The following is a 14,598-nucleotide window of genomic DNA, read 5'->3' as shown; positions in this document are numbered from 1 at the left end:
TTCTCTTTGCTTAATTAAGCTGTTCTTGCCTTAATATGGACTTGGTCTCTTACCAAATAGGGCTATATTCTGTATACCACCCCTACCTTGTCACAACACAACTAATTGGGTCAAAAGCATTAAGAAGGAAAGAGATCCCACCAATTAACTTAACGAGGCACACCTGTTAATTGAACTGCATTCCAGGTGACTACCTCATGAAGCTGGTTGAGAGAATGCCATGAGTGTGCAAAGCTGTCAAGGCAAAGAAAGGGTGGCTACTTTGTAGAATGTCAAATATAAAATATATTTTGATTTATTTAATACTTTATATTTTTAACACTACATGATTCCATATGTGTTATTTCATAGTTTTGATGTGTTCACTATTGTTCTACATTGTAGAAAATAGTAAAAAATAAACTAAGGGAATTTAACCTAACCCCTCTGAATCAGGGGTGCGGGGGTCTGCCTTAATCGACATCCACGTCTTCAGGAACAGTGGGTTAACTGCCTTGCTCTGTGGCTGAACGACAGATTTTTACCTTGTAAGCTCGGGGTTACGATACAGCAACCTTCCGTTTACTGGCCCAACGCTCTAACCACTAGGCTACCTGCCCAGAAAAGCCTTGAATGAGTAGGTGTGTCCAAAGTTTTGACAGGTACTAATAAATAAATATATATCTTCCAATGTCCCAGGGCAGTGATTGGGGACATTGCCCTGTGTAAGGTACTGTCTTTTGGATGGGCCGTTAAACAGGTGTCCTGACTCTCTGGGGTCACTAAAGATACCATGGCACTTATCGTAAGAGTAGGGTATTAATCTGGCTAAATTCCAAATCTGGCCCTCACTCCATCATGGCCACCTAATCATCCCCATGTTCCAATTGGGTCATTCATCCCCTTTCCTCTCCCCTGTTACTATTCCTCAGGTTGTTGCTGTAAATGAGAATGTGTTCTCAGTCAACTTACCTGTGTTCTCAGTCAACTTACCTGGTAAAATAAATTATTTCAGATGTACAGGAGTGCAAGTTTCATCATGGCATAGACCGTGGCAATATGTTGGCACATGAGCATTATTGGAATATGGCAAGTATTAATAAATTATTGCATTCTATCCATGCTGGCTTTCACAGGATACCTGAGGCATGAAACAGATGGGAGGTGGGAGGGCATACATGCTGTCGTCAATTTATTCATGCGCAATTTGCCTAAATGCGGAATGGAAACACTTCAACCACTTTTTTTTTTAATGACACTAGGTTTTTGCAGATGTTTATTTTATTTTTGTGACGTCATTACGTCCAGCTGTTTTTATCGACATGATTGTGAAATGGAAATGCACCCAAGCAGGCAATTGTTGCATCTGTTTTCTATACACACTTTCGAAATGTCAACAAAAAAATCACTGGACAAGTTAATGTAAACATGGCTAAAGTTACATTCCTGTAATTTTTCTATAAATTCCCTGGTTTTCCAGAAATCCTGGTTGACGGATTCAAATTTTCCTACTTATTCCCTCCTGATTCCTGGCTGCTGTTTTTAACGAGTTTTGTCTTCTCGCAGGTGTGGACCGAGCTGCTGCGCCAGGCCCCTCAGCAGTACGTAGTAGCAGCCAGCTGTCCCTGGATGGGCGCCTGGCTCTGTCTGATGATGCAAGCCTCTCATATCCCCATAGACATCAACATGCTGCTGGAAGTCAAGTCTCGCTGCAAGGTGAGAGGGTGGTTACTCCGTTAGGACTGATCGTTACATCTGCTGCAGATTCTATTCTCAATTGTGCTCTTATTCCAACATTAAAGTGCTCCCTTAGGATATACACTCAGTGGCCAGTTTATTAGGTACACCGTTAACACCCCGTTAACAAAAGTGGTTCGCTCCTACAGACAGAGAGTCACGTGGCCGTGGCTTGCTATATAAAGCAAGCACAGGCATCAAGGCATTGAATTGCTGTTCGATTGAACTTTAGAATGGGCAAAACTAGTGACCTAAGCGACTTTGAGCGTGGTATGATCGTTGGTACCAGGCGCGCCGTTCCTGTATCTCAAACAGCCGGCCGCCGGGGCTTTTCACGCAAGACATTGTCTAGGGTTTACAGATAATGGGACGACAAACAAAACATCGAGTCAGCTGCAGTCATGTGGGCGAAAACAGCTCGTTGACGAGATGTCAAAGGAGAATGGCAAAAATCGTGCTAGCTAACAGGCGGGCCACAAACAGACAAATAACGGTGCAGTACAACAGTGTTGTGCAGAACGGCATATCGGAACGCATAACTCGTCTGTCCTTGTCATGGATGGGATATTGCAACAGGCGCCCACACCAGATTCCACTCCTATCGGCTAAAACCAATAAGCGGCTCCAATGGGCACGCGATCACCAACACTGAACAATTGAGGAGTGGAAAACATTGCCTGGTCAGACGAATCCTGGTTCCTGTTCTCATGCTGATGACACAGGATTTGGCGTAAGCAGCATGAGTCTATGGCCACATCCTGCCTGGTGTTAACGTTACAGGCTGGTGGTGTAATGGTGTGGGGAATGTTTCCTGGCACACGTTGGGTCCCTTGATACCAATTGAGCAATGTTTCCATGCCCCAAATAATTCAGGTTGTTCTGGAGGCAAGTGGGGGCAACGACCCGGTACTAGATGGTGTACCTAATAAACTGGCCACTGATTGTATATTGCCTCGTATGATGCAATAGTCTAGGGCGCTATTCATTAGGGCACACTGTAGGCACTTTTTGCAACGGAAAACAAAAGTGACTGTTCTTATTGGACAACCTCAGATGGTAGTCCGTTTTGGGCAAAAAATAAACATTTCAGGCCTACTGAACTCGACCCAGGGTTCTGATGCAGATGTTCTCTAATATCATTTGACAGGAGAAGGCTGGTGGGAAGACTCGCCAGGGAGCCTTGGTTCAAGTGAAGGAGACTGTTCAGGAGTACATCGCCGGGGCAGAAACCGTGACCGAGGACCCAGTGACGCGGGACTATGTGGTGACACGGGCTCGACTCATGGCCGCTAAGTTAGTCTCTGTTTCTATTCCTCAATCTAATTTTTATCCCTAGAGAGATTTAAGAAAAATCACTAAATGGTAGATTTGGGACAGTAGGCAGCGGTTGGATCCTGAGAGACTAAGATTAAGAACTGAATGCAGCACTGTATGGTATCTGCAGCCAGCTGTTACTCCGGGTTGGCCTGTTCATTACTTGGTGCAAGAGCAACTCGGTCATCTGACATTGTTTTGTCTCCAGGCCTCTTAGTGCCTGGTCGTCCTGGTATACAGTGCATTCGGAAAGTATTCAGACCCCTTGACTTTTTCCACATTTTGTTACGTTACACATCCTTATTTTAAAATGGATAAACGTTTTTTTCCCTCATCGATCTACACACAATACCCCATAATGACTAAGTGAAAACAGGTTTTTATACATTTTCGCACATTTATAAAAAATGTACCTTATTTACTTAAGTATTCCGGCCCTTTGCTATGAGACTCAAAATTGAGCTCAGGTGCATCCTGTTTCCATTGATCATCCTTGAGATGTTTCTACAACTTGATTGGAGTTCACCTGTGGTAAATTCAATTGATTGGACATGATTTGGAAAGGCCCACACCAGTCTATATAAGGTCCCACAGTTGACAGTGCATGTCAGAGCAAAAACCAAGCCATGAGGTCGAAGGCATTGTCCGTAGAGATTCGAGACAGGATTGTGTCGAGGCACAGATCTGGGGAAGGGTACCAAAAATGTCTTCAGCATTGAAGGTCCCCAAGAACACAGTGGCCTCATTTGATTTTTTTGTGTATTTTACGCCCTTTTTCTCCCCATTGTCGATCTTGTCTCATCGCTGCAACTCCCCAATATGGAGAGAGGCAAAGGTCAAGTCATGCCATGCCAAACCACACTTCTTAACACCTGCCCGCTTAACCGCTTAAACCGGAAGCACCAATGTGTCGGAGGAAACACTGTTCAACTGATGACCGAAGTCAGCCTGCAGGCGCCCGGACTGCCACAAAGAGTCACTAGAGCGCGATGAGTCAAGTAAAGCCTCCCCTAACCAGGACGATGCTGGGCCAATAGTGCGCTGCCCTATGGGACTCCTGGTCATGGCCAGTTGTGACACAGCCTGGGTTTGAACCCGGGTCTGTAGTGACGCCTCAAGCACTGCGATGCAGTGCCTTAGACCACTGCTCCACCCAGGAGGCGGCCTTCATCACTCTTGAAAGAAGTTTGGAACCACCAAGACTCTTCCTAGTGCTGGCCGCCCAGCCAAACTGAGCAATCTGGGGAGAAGGGCCTTGGTCAGGGAGGTGACCAAGAACCCAATGGTCACTCTGACAGAGTTCCTCTGTGGAGATGGGAGAACCTTCCAGAAGGACAACCATCTTTGCAGCACTCCACTAATTAGGCCTTTATGTTAGAGATGGAAGCCACTCCTCAGTAAAAGGCACATGACAGCCCGCTTGGAGTTTGCCAAAAGGCACCTAAAGGACTCTGACCATAAGAAACGAGATTCTCTGGTCTGATGAAACCAAGATTGAACTCTTTGGCCCGAATGCCAAGCGTCACGTCTGGAGGAAACCTGGCACCATCCCTACGGTGAAGCATGGTGGTGGTAGCATCATGCTGTGGGGATGTTTTTCAGCGGCAGGGACTGGGAGACTAGTCAGGATCAAGGGGAAAGATGAACGGAGCAAAGGACAGAGATCCTTGATGATAAACCTGCTCCAAAGTGCTCAGGACTTCAGACTGAGGTGACGGTTCACCTTCCTACAGGACAACGACCCTAAGCACACAGCCAAGACAACGCTGGAGTGGCTTTGGGACAAGTCTCTGAATGTCCTTGAGTGGCCCGGACTTGAACCCGATCAAACTTCTCTGGAGAGACCTGAAAATAGCTGTGCAGCAATGCTCCCCATCCAACCTGGCAGAGAAGGGAGAAACTCTCCAAATACAGGTGTGCCAAGCTTGTAGGGTCATACCCAAGACAGTAATCGCTGCCAAAGGTGTTGCAACAAAGTACTGAGTTAAGGGTCTGAATACTTATACTTATCAAATGTAAATGTGATATTTCAGTTTAAAATGTGTATTCAATTAGCAAAAATGTCTATACCTGTTTTTGCGTGTCATTATGGGGTATTGTTTGTGGATTGAGGGGGTGAAAAAACTATTTCATCCATTTTAGAATATGGCTGTAACGTAACAATGTGGAAAAAGTCAAGGGGTCGGAGTACTTCCCGAATGCACTGTATGTTGACTGATAGTGGACGCAGAGACAAACCTTTGCTGTTTTTTAAAGCAAATTTCCTGCAATTTTACACATTTTGCCATGGTTTATGCAGTGGTCTTATGCCATGAGTGACTCAAACATTACTATCATGAAAACTATTTTAAAAAATCGTATTTTTTGGGGGAGTGGTGGCCTGATGAAAGATGGCGCCGAAGAGATGACAGCTTCGGTTCTAGTCCTTAGAAAACTGTACAGTATTTTTATTTTTTTTATGTATTTCTTACATAGTTAGCCCAGAGAACCTTAAGTGTTATTACATATAGCCGGGAAGAACTATTGGATATCAGAGAGACGTCAATTTAGCCAGGAATATGACTTTCCCAAAGCGGATCCTTTGTCTGCACCTCCCAGGGCATTTGAACTGATTCCAGAGGCCGACTCTAAACAATGCAGCCGGAGGAGAGGGTGCCGGAGCAGTCTTCTAGTGAGGCTTCGGATGCATGCACACCACTCACCGCTTCTAAATATACTACTCGCTATTGTCCGGTCCCTAGTTAACAAAGTCGACGAAATTAGGGTAAAACTTGCTTTCCAAAGAGATATCCGGGATTGTAACATACTCTGTTTCACGGAAACATGGCTAGCTTGGGACATGCTGTCAGAGTCAGTATAGCTAACAGGATTTTCAGTGCATCGCGCCGACCGGAATAACCATCTCTCCGGTAAGAAGAGCGAGGATTAATAACAAATGGTGTAACTGTAACAACATACAGGAACTCAAGTCCTTTTGTTCACTTGACCTAGAATTCCTCAATCAAATAGCGACCGTATTATCTCCCAAGAGAACTCTCCTCCGTTATTGTCACAGCCGTGTATATCCCCCTGTAAGCGGATACCAAGACGGTCATCAAGGAACTTCACTGGACTTTATGCAAACTGGAAACCATATCCTGAGGCTGCATATATTGTAGCTGGGGATTTTAACAAATAATTTAGGTAGCTTTGTTCTCAAATTAGCTATCAGCATATCGATTGCAGTACAAAAGCGAGTAACACACTCAACCATTGCTACTCCAACTTCCGCGATGCATACAAGGCCCTCCCCCACCCTCCTTTTGGCAAATCTGACCATGACTTCATCTTGTTGCTCCCCTCCTATAGGCAGAAACTAAAACGGAAAGCGCCCTTGCTTTGGTCGGACCAGTGTCGGTTAGACCTTTCGGATTCCACGTTTCAAGATTGCTTCAATCACGTGGACTGGGATATGTTCCAGATAGCCTCAGATAACAACGCTGACTCGGTGAGCGAGTTTATAAGGAAGTGTATAGGAGATGTTGTACCCACTGTGAATATTAAAACCTTGCCTAACCAGAAACCGTGGATTGATGGCAGCATTCGCACAAAACTGAAAGCACGTACCACCGCATTTTATCATGGCAAGGCAACTGGGAATATGGCCAAATACAAACAGTGTAGTTATTCCCTCCGTAAGGCAATCAAACAAGCAAAGTGTCAGTATAGAGACAAAGTGGAGTCGCAATTCAACGGCTCAAACACGAAACGTATGTGACGGGGTCTACAGATGATCACGGATTACAAAAAGAAAACCGTCGTCTTGCTTCCAGACAAATTAATCAACTCCTTTGCACGCTTTGAGGACAGTACAGTGCCACCGACGCCAACCGCTACCAAAAACTTTGGGCACCTTCTCCGTGGCCGATGTGAGTTAAACATTTTAAATGGGTTAACCCTCGCAAGGCTGCTGGCCGAGACGGCATCCCTAGCCGCGTCCTCAGAGTATGCGCAGACCAGCTGGCTGGTGTGTTTACGGACATTCAATCAATCTCTATCCCAGTCTACTGTCCCCATATGCTTCAAGATGGCCACCATTGTTCCTGTTCCCAAGAAAGCCAAGCTAACTGAACTAAATGACTACCGCCCTGTAGCACTCCTGTCATCCTGAAGTGCTTTTAGAGACTAGTCAAGGATCATATCACCTCCACCCTACCTGTCACCCTAGACCCACTTCAATTTGCTTACTGCCCCAATAGATCCACAGACAATGCAATCGCCATCACACTGCCCTATCCCATCTGGACAAGAGGAATACCTATGTGAGAATGCTGTTCATTGACTACAGCTCAGCATTCAACACCATAGTACCCTCCAAACTCATCATTAAACTTGAGTCGCTGGGTGTTGACCCCGCCCTGTGCCACTGGGTCCTGGACTTACTGACGGGCCGCCCCCAGGTGGTGAAGGTAGGAAACAACTGCACTCCACTGATCTTCAACACTGGGGCCCCACAAGTGTGCGTTCTCAGCCCCCTCCTGTACTCCCTGTTCACCCATGACTGCGTGGCCATGCACGCCTCTAACTCAATCATCAAGTTTGCAGACGACACAACAGTGGTAGGCTTGATTACCAACAACGACGAGACTGCCTACAGGGAGGAGGTGATGGCCCTCGGAGTGTGGTGTCAGGACAATAACCTCTCACTCAACGTCAACAAAACATCAGAGATGATCGTGGACTTCAGGAAACAGCAGAGGGTGAACCCCCCCCCCATCTACATCGATGGGACTGCAGTGGAGAAGGTGGAAAGTTTTAAGTTCCTCCGTGTATGTATCACCGACAAACTGAAATGGTCCAACAGTCCCTCTTCTACCTTAGGAGGCTCAAACAATGTGGCTAGTCACCAAAAACCCTCACTAACTTTTACAGGCGCACAATCGAGAGCATCATGTCAAGCTATATCACAGCCTGGTACGGCAACTGCACCGCCCTCAACTGCAAGGCTCTGCAGAGGGTGGTGCGGTCTGCACAATGCATCACTGGAGGCAAACTACCTGCCGTCCAGGACACCTACACACCCGATGTCACAGGAAGGTCAAAAAGATCATCAAGGACAATAACCACCCGAGCCACTGCCTGTTCACCCCACTTCCATCCAGAAGATGATGTCAGTACAGGTGCATCAAAGCTGGGACAGAGATTGAAAAACAGCTTCTATCTCAAGGCCATCAGATTGTTAAACAGCCATCATTAGCACAGAGGCGGCTGCCTACCTACAGACTTGATATCATTGGCCACTTTAATAAATGGAACACTAGTCACTTAAAGTAATGGTTCCTTAGATTTGTGTGTATTAGGTAGTTGTTGTGGAATTGTTAGATACTGCTGCACTGTCAGATCTAGAAGCATAAGCATTTCGCTACACTCTCAATAACATCTGCTAACCATGTGTATGTGTCCAATACAATTTAATTTGATTTAGCAGCGGCTGTGATGCAAACGTTTCACACATCACAGCTTACTGTTTTCCTCATTGAACTAACCAGTATGCAAATTAAAACTTGTGTTCTCTTGACGACAAAAGAAGGCGAGGAAAAAACAAACACTGTGGTGGAATTGCGACGAATCCAGTTACAACACTTATGATGAATGTCTAAAATCATTTTATTTCTCTACTTCAGGCTGTTGGGGGCCCTGTGTCGGTGTATTTGCGACCCGCAGCTCAATTCATCCTCCCAGGACATCCGGCCGGCTGAGTCGCTGGGCCAGCTGCTCCTCTTCCATCTCAACTCCAAGTCTGCCCTGCAGCGCATCGTCGTGGCACTGGTCCTCTGTGAGTGGGCCGCCGTGCAGAAGGTAGGGCCCGAGTCTCTTTTTCGTTCATCAGATTGTTTTGTTTGGTGCTGTCTGAACAGGAGTTGTTCACCACAATTCTATCAGGATTTATTTTAGAACTGCTTTTATGGCCGGGATTCAAACAAACACAAACTACCTGTGCAGAGCGATTTTTACCTTTAATTTCAGCTTGAGCCGACGTCCAAGGTGTACTGTAGATAGCCAACACGATACCAGCAAACTGTAGTTTCATTGAATCCCAGCCAATGTCAAATGAAACCTTGTCCGCCTTGCCCCCTCCCTCTCTTGACTCAGGTGGTGTCAGCCATGGTCCAGCCTCGCCTGTTAGCCATCCTGTCAGAGCAGCTGTACTACGATGAGATCGCCATTCCCTTCACACGCATGCAGAACGAGTGTAAGCAGCTCATCGCCCTGCTGGCCGACGCTCAGATCGACGTGCGCGACCGCCTCAACTGCAGCGTGTTCACTATCGACCAGGCCAACGAACTGGTGAGGACGACACTCACACTGTATCTGTGTTACATCCCTAAAAGATAAAATGGCAGCCAAATCCAGTATTTCAATGACATTATGGATTTCAGTTGTCTATTTGTCAGAACAGACATTTTTCTGCTCTTGCCAGTTCAGACCGCATTTCTTTATTGCCCGTTCCGGGATTCGAATCATCGACCCTCCGGCTACAGGTCGGCCTCTAACCTTTGGGCCACCTACTGGCCACCTTCCATCTCCATGGTTCAGTCTAAGCTCAGTGGGGATTAAGTTACTATAACTAACTTATAATATTCAACATGTTTGATTTTACAAAGTATCTTATGCGCTCATTTAGCAAAGTTAGGTTACTATAGTGCTTTGTGTTGTCTCTGTGGTGTGTTGGCTTGTCTGGGAAGAAGGCCATGGCCCTATGCCTGTCTGCCACGGAGACACGGGTGTGATGACGCCGTGTTAGAGAGACTGATGGTAGTGTACTAATATTGACCGTCTCTGGTCCTATGCTTCCGAGTGGCGCAGCAGTCTAAGGCACTGCATCTCGGTGCAAGAGGCGACACTACAGTCCCTGGTTCGAATCCAGGCTGAATCACATCCCGCCGTGATTGGGAGTCCCGTAGGGCGGCGCACAATTGGCCCAGCGTTGGCCGGGGTAGGCCGTCATTGTAATTAAGAATTTGTTCTTAACTGACTTTCCTAGTTAAATAAAATAAAATATGCCACTATCTGGGAGCAAAAACAATTCTAGCTTTAGGAGAAGGTGGCTGCTTATACTAAGTGTACTACTCCCATGTTTTTGCCACCTTGGTTAAGTCTTCATAGGTTCATAACCTACAGTCTCAACACAGATTAAATGCAGCTTTTAGCAGAAGACATTTTGAGCTGTCTGAAGTCATTACATTTGTTTAAATATTGAATCAATGTTCTCCAGGGGTCGTATTAGGTTTCAGAAACCTTCATGTTTTTAAACCATTTCACCTACATTGAATATCAAAAGACAGGTTTTTTGTTTTGTTTTTTGCTTCGGTAGAGTAATCAGGGGAGTGCAACTATAGTTTTTCATTACACAAAATAAATGAATGCAAAACATTTGGGAGGAAATAGCTTAGTTTTCCTCAGAGGACAACTGAAGTGCTGTACTATTTGGTTAGCAGCCACGCATAAGTTAATTGGCTTACTATGAAAGAGCGTGGTATCTTTAGCGTAGACGATACATGGCCATCAGCTAAATTTTCCTTGCATTTTAACTTGCTAAAACTACCGGAGAAAAGACGAGCAAGATTTTTCATCTGAGTGGGAAAGTGCAACTGAAAGCACAATTTGTTTAACGCTTAGGATTTGGCGCGAACTGCGACAGAAGCGTGCAGACATTACAATGGGAAGTATTTTAGATTGGCATTTACAAAATGCCTGCGTTAACAGAACGTTATGTTTTATCTTATTTGCATGAAAAACTCAGAATTCTGTGTTATTGCGACCTCTGGTTCTCATCTATTTTGTTGAACATTGGTAATGGAATGATTGTTTTGTAAAGAGATTTGCCCTGAATCTGTCATTTCCTATCAGACTTTGGGTCATTTCCCTTAACTCCGATGGAATTCAACTATAGACCCTATTGAGGTTAATGGAGGCTGAACGCCATTGTATTGAACGATGACAAACCCAGGAATGTTATGAATCACCTTCTACATCCTCTGCTCTTCCCTCCATACATAGGTGACCACCATCTTCGCAGAGTCCACCGTGGGTCTGGATATGAAGTCCAAACAGTTTCATCCACTGGACAGCAAGCGTCAGCAGGCCCAGTCCACGGTGGGCGAGACCAGTTTGGAGTGGCAGCAGCTGCACCTGCGCGTCCACATGTTCACCGCCTGCGCCGTGGTCAACCTGCAGGTAGGTGTGTCCACACAGATGTCATCTTATACTGGAAACTTGGTTTCTTTATCGACACTTTGCTTTCTCTGATATCGATACCATGTCTATTCAAATTGTTTTGTTTTAATAATTTGTACATAAAATATACACTTAGTGTGCAAAAACATTAAGAACACCTGTTCTTTCCATGACAGACTGACCAGGTGAAATCTATGATCCCTTATTGATGTCACTTAAATCTACTTCAATCAGTGTAGATGAAGAGGAGGAGACCAGATAAAGGATTTTTAAGCCTTGAGACATTGTGGATGTGTGCCATTCAGAGTGAATGGTCAAGACAAAATATTTTAGTGCCTTTTAAACGGGGTATGGTAGTAGGTGCCAGGTTATGTCAAGAACTGCAACGCTGCTGGGTTTTTGACGCTTAACAGTTTCCCGTGTGTATCAAGAATGGTCTACCCCCCCAAAGGACATCCAGCCAACTTGACATAACTGAGGGCGGCAGTGGAGTCAACATGGGCCAGCACCCCGGTGGAACGCTTTCAACACCTTGTTAGAGTCCATGCCTCGATGAATTGAGGCTGTTCTGAGGGCAAAAGGGGGGGGATGGGCAACTCTATATTAGGAAAGTGTTCCTAATGTTTGGTACTCAGTGTAGATTTACCATTTTGTAAGTATTTTTGTCCCTCTGCTCACTGTTCTAGCCAAAGCATTGTTTTGCATAATATTGTTAATTGAAGCCCTATTTGGCATTCCAAAGTAGGTCATTGTCAATATTTGCTGCTGCATTTTATTCCGTATTTTTTTTAATCCTCATTTACACTGGACTAAAATATAAATGCAACGTGTAAGGTGTTGGCCCCATGTTTCATGAGCTGTAATAAAAAATCCCAGAAATGTTGTGCACAAATCTGTTTACATCCCTATTAGTGAGCATTTCTCCTTTGCCAAGATAATCCATCCACCTGACAGGTGTGGCATATCAGGAAGCTGATTAAACAGCATGAACATTACACAGGCCACTTTAAAATGTCCAGTTTTGTCACACTACACAATGCCACAAATGTCTCAAGTTTTGAAGGAGCGTGCAATTGGCATGCTGACTGCAGGAATGTCCACCAGAGCTGTTGCCAGAGAATTGCACATTAATTTTTCTACCATAAGCTGCCTCCAACATCATTTTAGAGAATTTGGCAGTACGTCCAACCGGCCTCAACTGCAGACCACATGCAACCACGCCAGCCCAGGACCTCCACATCCGGCTTCTTCACCTGCGGGATCGTCTGTGGGGGGTTGCTGAGGAGTATTTCTGTCTGTAATAATGCCCTTTTGTGGGGAAAACGAATTCTGATTGCCTTGTCCCCCCTGTGGGTGGGCCTGGCTCCCAAGTGTGTGGGCCTATGCCCTCCCAGGCTCACCTATGGCTGAGCCCCTGCCCAGTCATGTGAAATCCATATATTTCAATTGAACTGATTTCCTCATATGAACTGTATCTCAGTAAAATCTTTGACATGGTTGTGTTTTATATTTTTGTTTCAGTATAGAGGCATAGTATTGATACCAGCAATATTAGCCAGAGAAGTACATGGTATCATATGGAAACTGAAATGTACAGCGTTAAATCTGGGTTGTGTTCATTAGGCACCGAACGGACTGAAACAGACTATCTGGACTTGACCAATAACAAACGCTCATTTTCGTTTTCTCTCATCCCAACCTGCAGGCGTTACCAGACAAGCTGAACCCAGTGGTGCGTCCGCTGATGGAGGCGGCTAAGCGGGAGGAGAACACCCTGGTTCAGGGTTACGCCGCCTCCTTCATCGCCAAGCTGCTGCAGCAGTGTGCTACTAGGCAGCCATGTCCCAATTCCAAGATCGTCAAGAACCTGTGTTCGGCGATCTGCATGGACCCCCTGCTCACGCCCTCCTCGGCCTGCCCCGTGCCCCCCACTCAGACTGTTAAAGGTATGGGATGGGATGCACAACATTTTTAATCTGGGTCATGTTCATTAGGGCACACCATAGTGAAACGTAGACAAAAACTGGAGAAGAGCTTGTGGTCCCTCCCTGTTTCAGTCAGATTTCTTCCATTTGGTGCCTGATGAACATGACCCAGATTAACACTAACGAGGTTGTGGCTGCCAGAAACGGATGTTACATTGAACCCTCTGACACTCACTCTGTTGACCCTTTCTCTCGCTCACCCCTAGCTGGCATGTCGGAGAAAGAATGCATGCACCACATGGTCAATAAGACCAAGGGCATCATCACCCTGTACCGCCACCAGAGGGCAGCATTTGTCATCACCAGCAAGAGGGGCCCCACCCCCAAAACCTCCAAGACCCCCACCACTGAACTGCCACCCGGCAGCACCATCACCACAGATACTGATGAGGTGAGTGACAGAGGGAGCAAACATTTACCTGTGTATTGACTGTGTTCTTGATGACTATCGTTTATTTTGACCGTTTCAGAATAAAAAGCCATTTCTCGTTCAGAGAAGAGGTGCCGAGTTCTCTCTGACAACGGTTGCCAGGCACTTTGGCCAGGAGCTGACGAGGTCACTGCCCTACCTGTGGGAGTTTGTGGTGGGACCTTTGAGGGCCGTGGTGGAGAACAACCAAGGCATCGGTATGCTACACTGTTCATTAGATCATATGGCTCATGTTCATTAGGGATCACCGTAACTGAAAGCAAACGTTTCTTATTGGACAAGTAAAGGTAGCCCTTCCCTGTTTCAGTCCCATTTGGTGCCTAATGAACATGATCAAGATGTATTGCTATTTGCTACCCACTGTCCACTTCCAGATGGGCGTCTTCCTATACCTCTTGTGTGTGTTGTCATCAATGAAGAGATTTTGATGCATTTCTGCTTTATGGTGTTGTAGATGCGAAGCTCCAGTTGGAGAGGGGGGATGCTGCAGCCCAGGAGCTGGTCAACTCTCTGCAGGTGCTGGAGGTCACGGCTGGAGCCATGGCCCCCGAGCTCAAACCTCTGGTAAGACAACATGCAGGAGTCTCACCAGTAGAAACACCACCATCCTATCTACCAAACCCCAGTAAAAGATTGACTTCTCAAAGCTCAAACATTTCTCCAATGTTTTCACACCTCAAATGTAGTCTGTCAAGATCAGTCCACATCCCTTGCCATCTGCTGTGTAGGTCCAGGAAAGTATTCAGACCCATTGGCTTTCAACATTTTGTTAGGCCTGATTCTATAACTGATGAAATCGTTTTTTCCTCGTCAATCTACACACAGATGACAAAGCAAAAACAGGTTTTTAGAAATGTTTGCTAATTTATAAAATAAAAAAACAGATATCACATTTGCATAAATATTTATTTATTTTTATTTCACCTTTATTTAACC

The 14,598-nt window shown here is 45.7% G+C and overlaps 1 protein-coding gene across 2 annotated transcripts in view; it reads left to right on the top strand.

Moving 5' to 3' along the window:
- Positions 1–14,598, top strand: part of LOC106576794 (TATA-binding protein-associated factor 172) — a 71,627-nt gene that overhangs the window by 29,567 nt on the left and 27,462 nt on the right. For both annotated transcript variants that reach the window (XM_014154203.3, XM_045700724.2), the window contains exons 16-24: positions 1,546–1,695; positions 2,864–3,009; positions 8,694–8,868; positions 9,163–9,357; positions 11,071–11,247; positions 12,953–13,193; positions 13,439–13,623; positions 13,703–13,859; positions 14,117–14,226. In XM_014154203.3, the coding sequence (XP_014009678.3) occupies positions 1,546–1,695; positions 2,864–3,009; positions 8,694–8,868; positions 9,163–9,357; positions 11,071–11,247; positions 12,953–13,193; positions 13,439–13,623; positions 13,703–13,859; positions 14,117–14,226 (1,536 nt within the window). The remainder of the gene's footprint in view (positions 1–1,545; positions 1,696–2,863; positions 3,010–8,693; positions 8,869–9,162; positions 9,358–11,070; positions 11,248–12,952; positions 13,194–13,438; positions 13,624–13,702; positions 13,860–14,116; positions 14,227–14,598) is intronic.

The sequence above is a fragment of the Salmo salar genome, chromosome 18 (assembly GCF_965601325.2).
Source record: "Salmo salar chromosome 18, fSalSal1, whole genome shotgun sequence".
Classification (NCBI taxonomy): Eukaryota; Metazoa; Chordata; class Actinopteri; order Salmoniformes; family Salmonidae; genus Salmo; species Salmo salar.
This window is presented reverse-complemented; position numbering and strand designations above follow the sequence as displayed.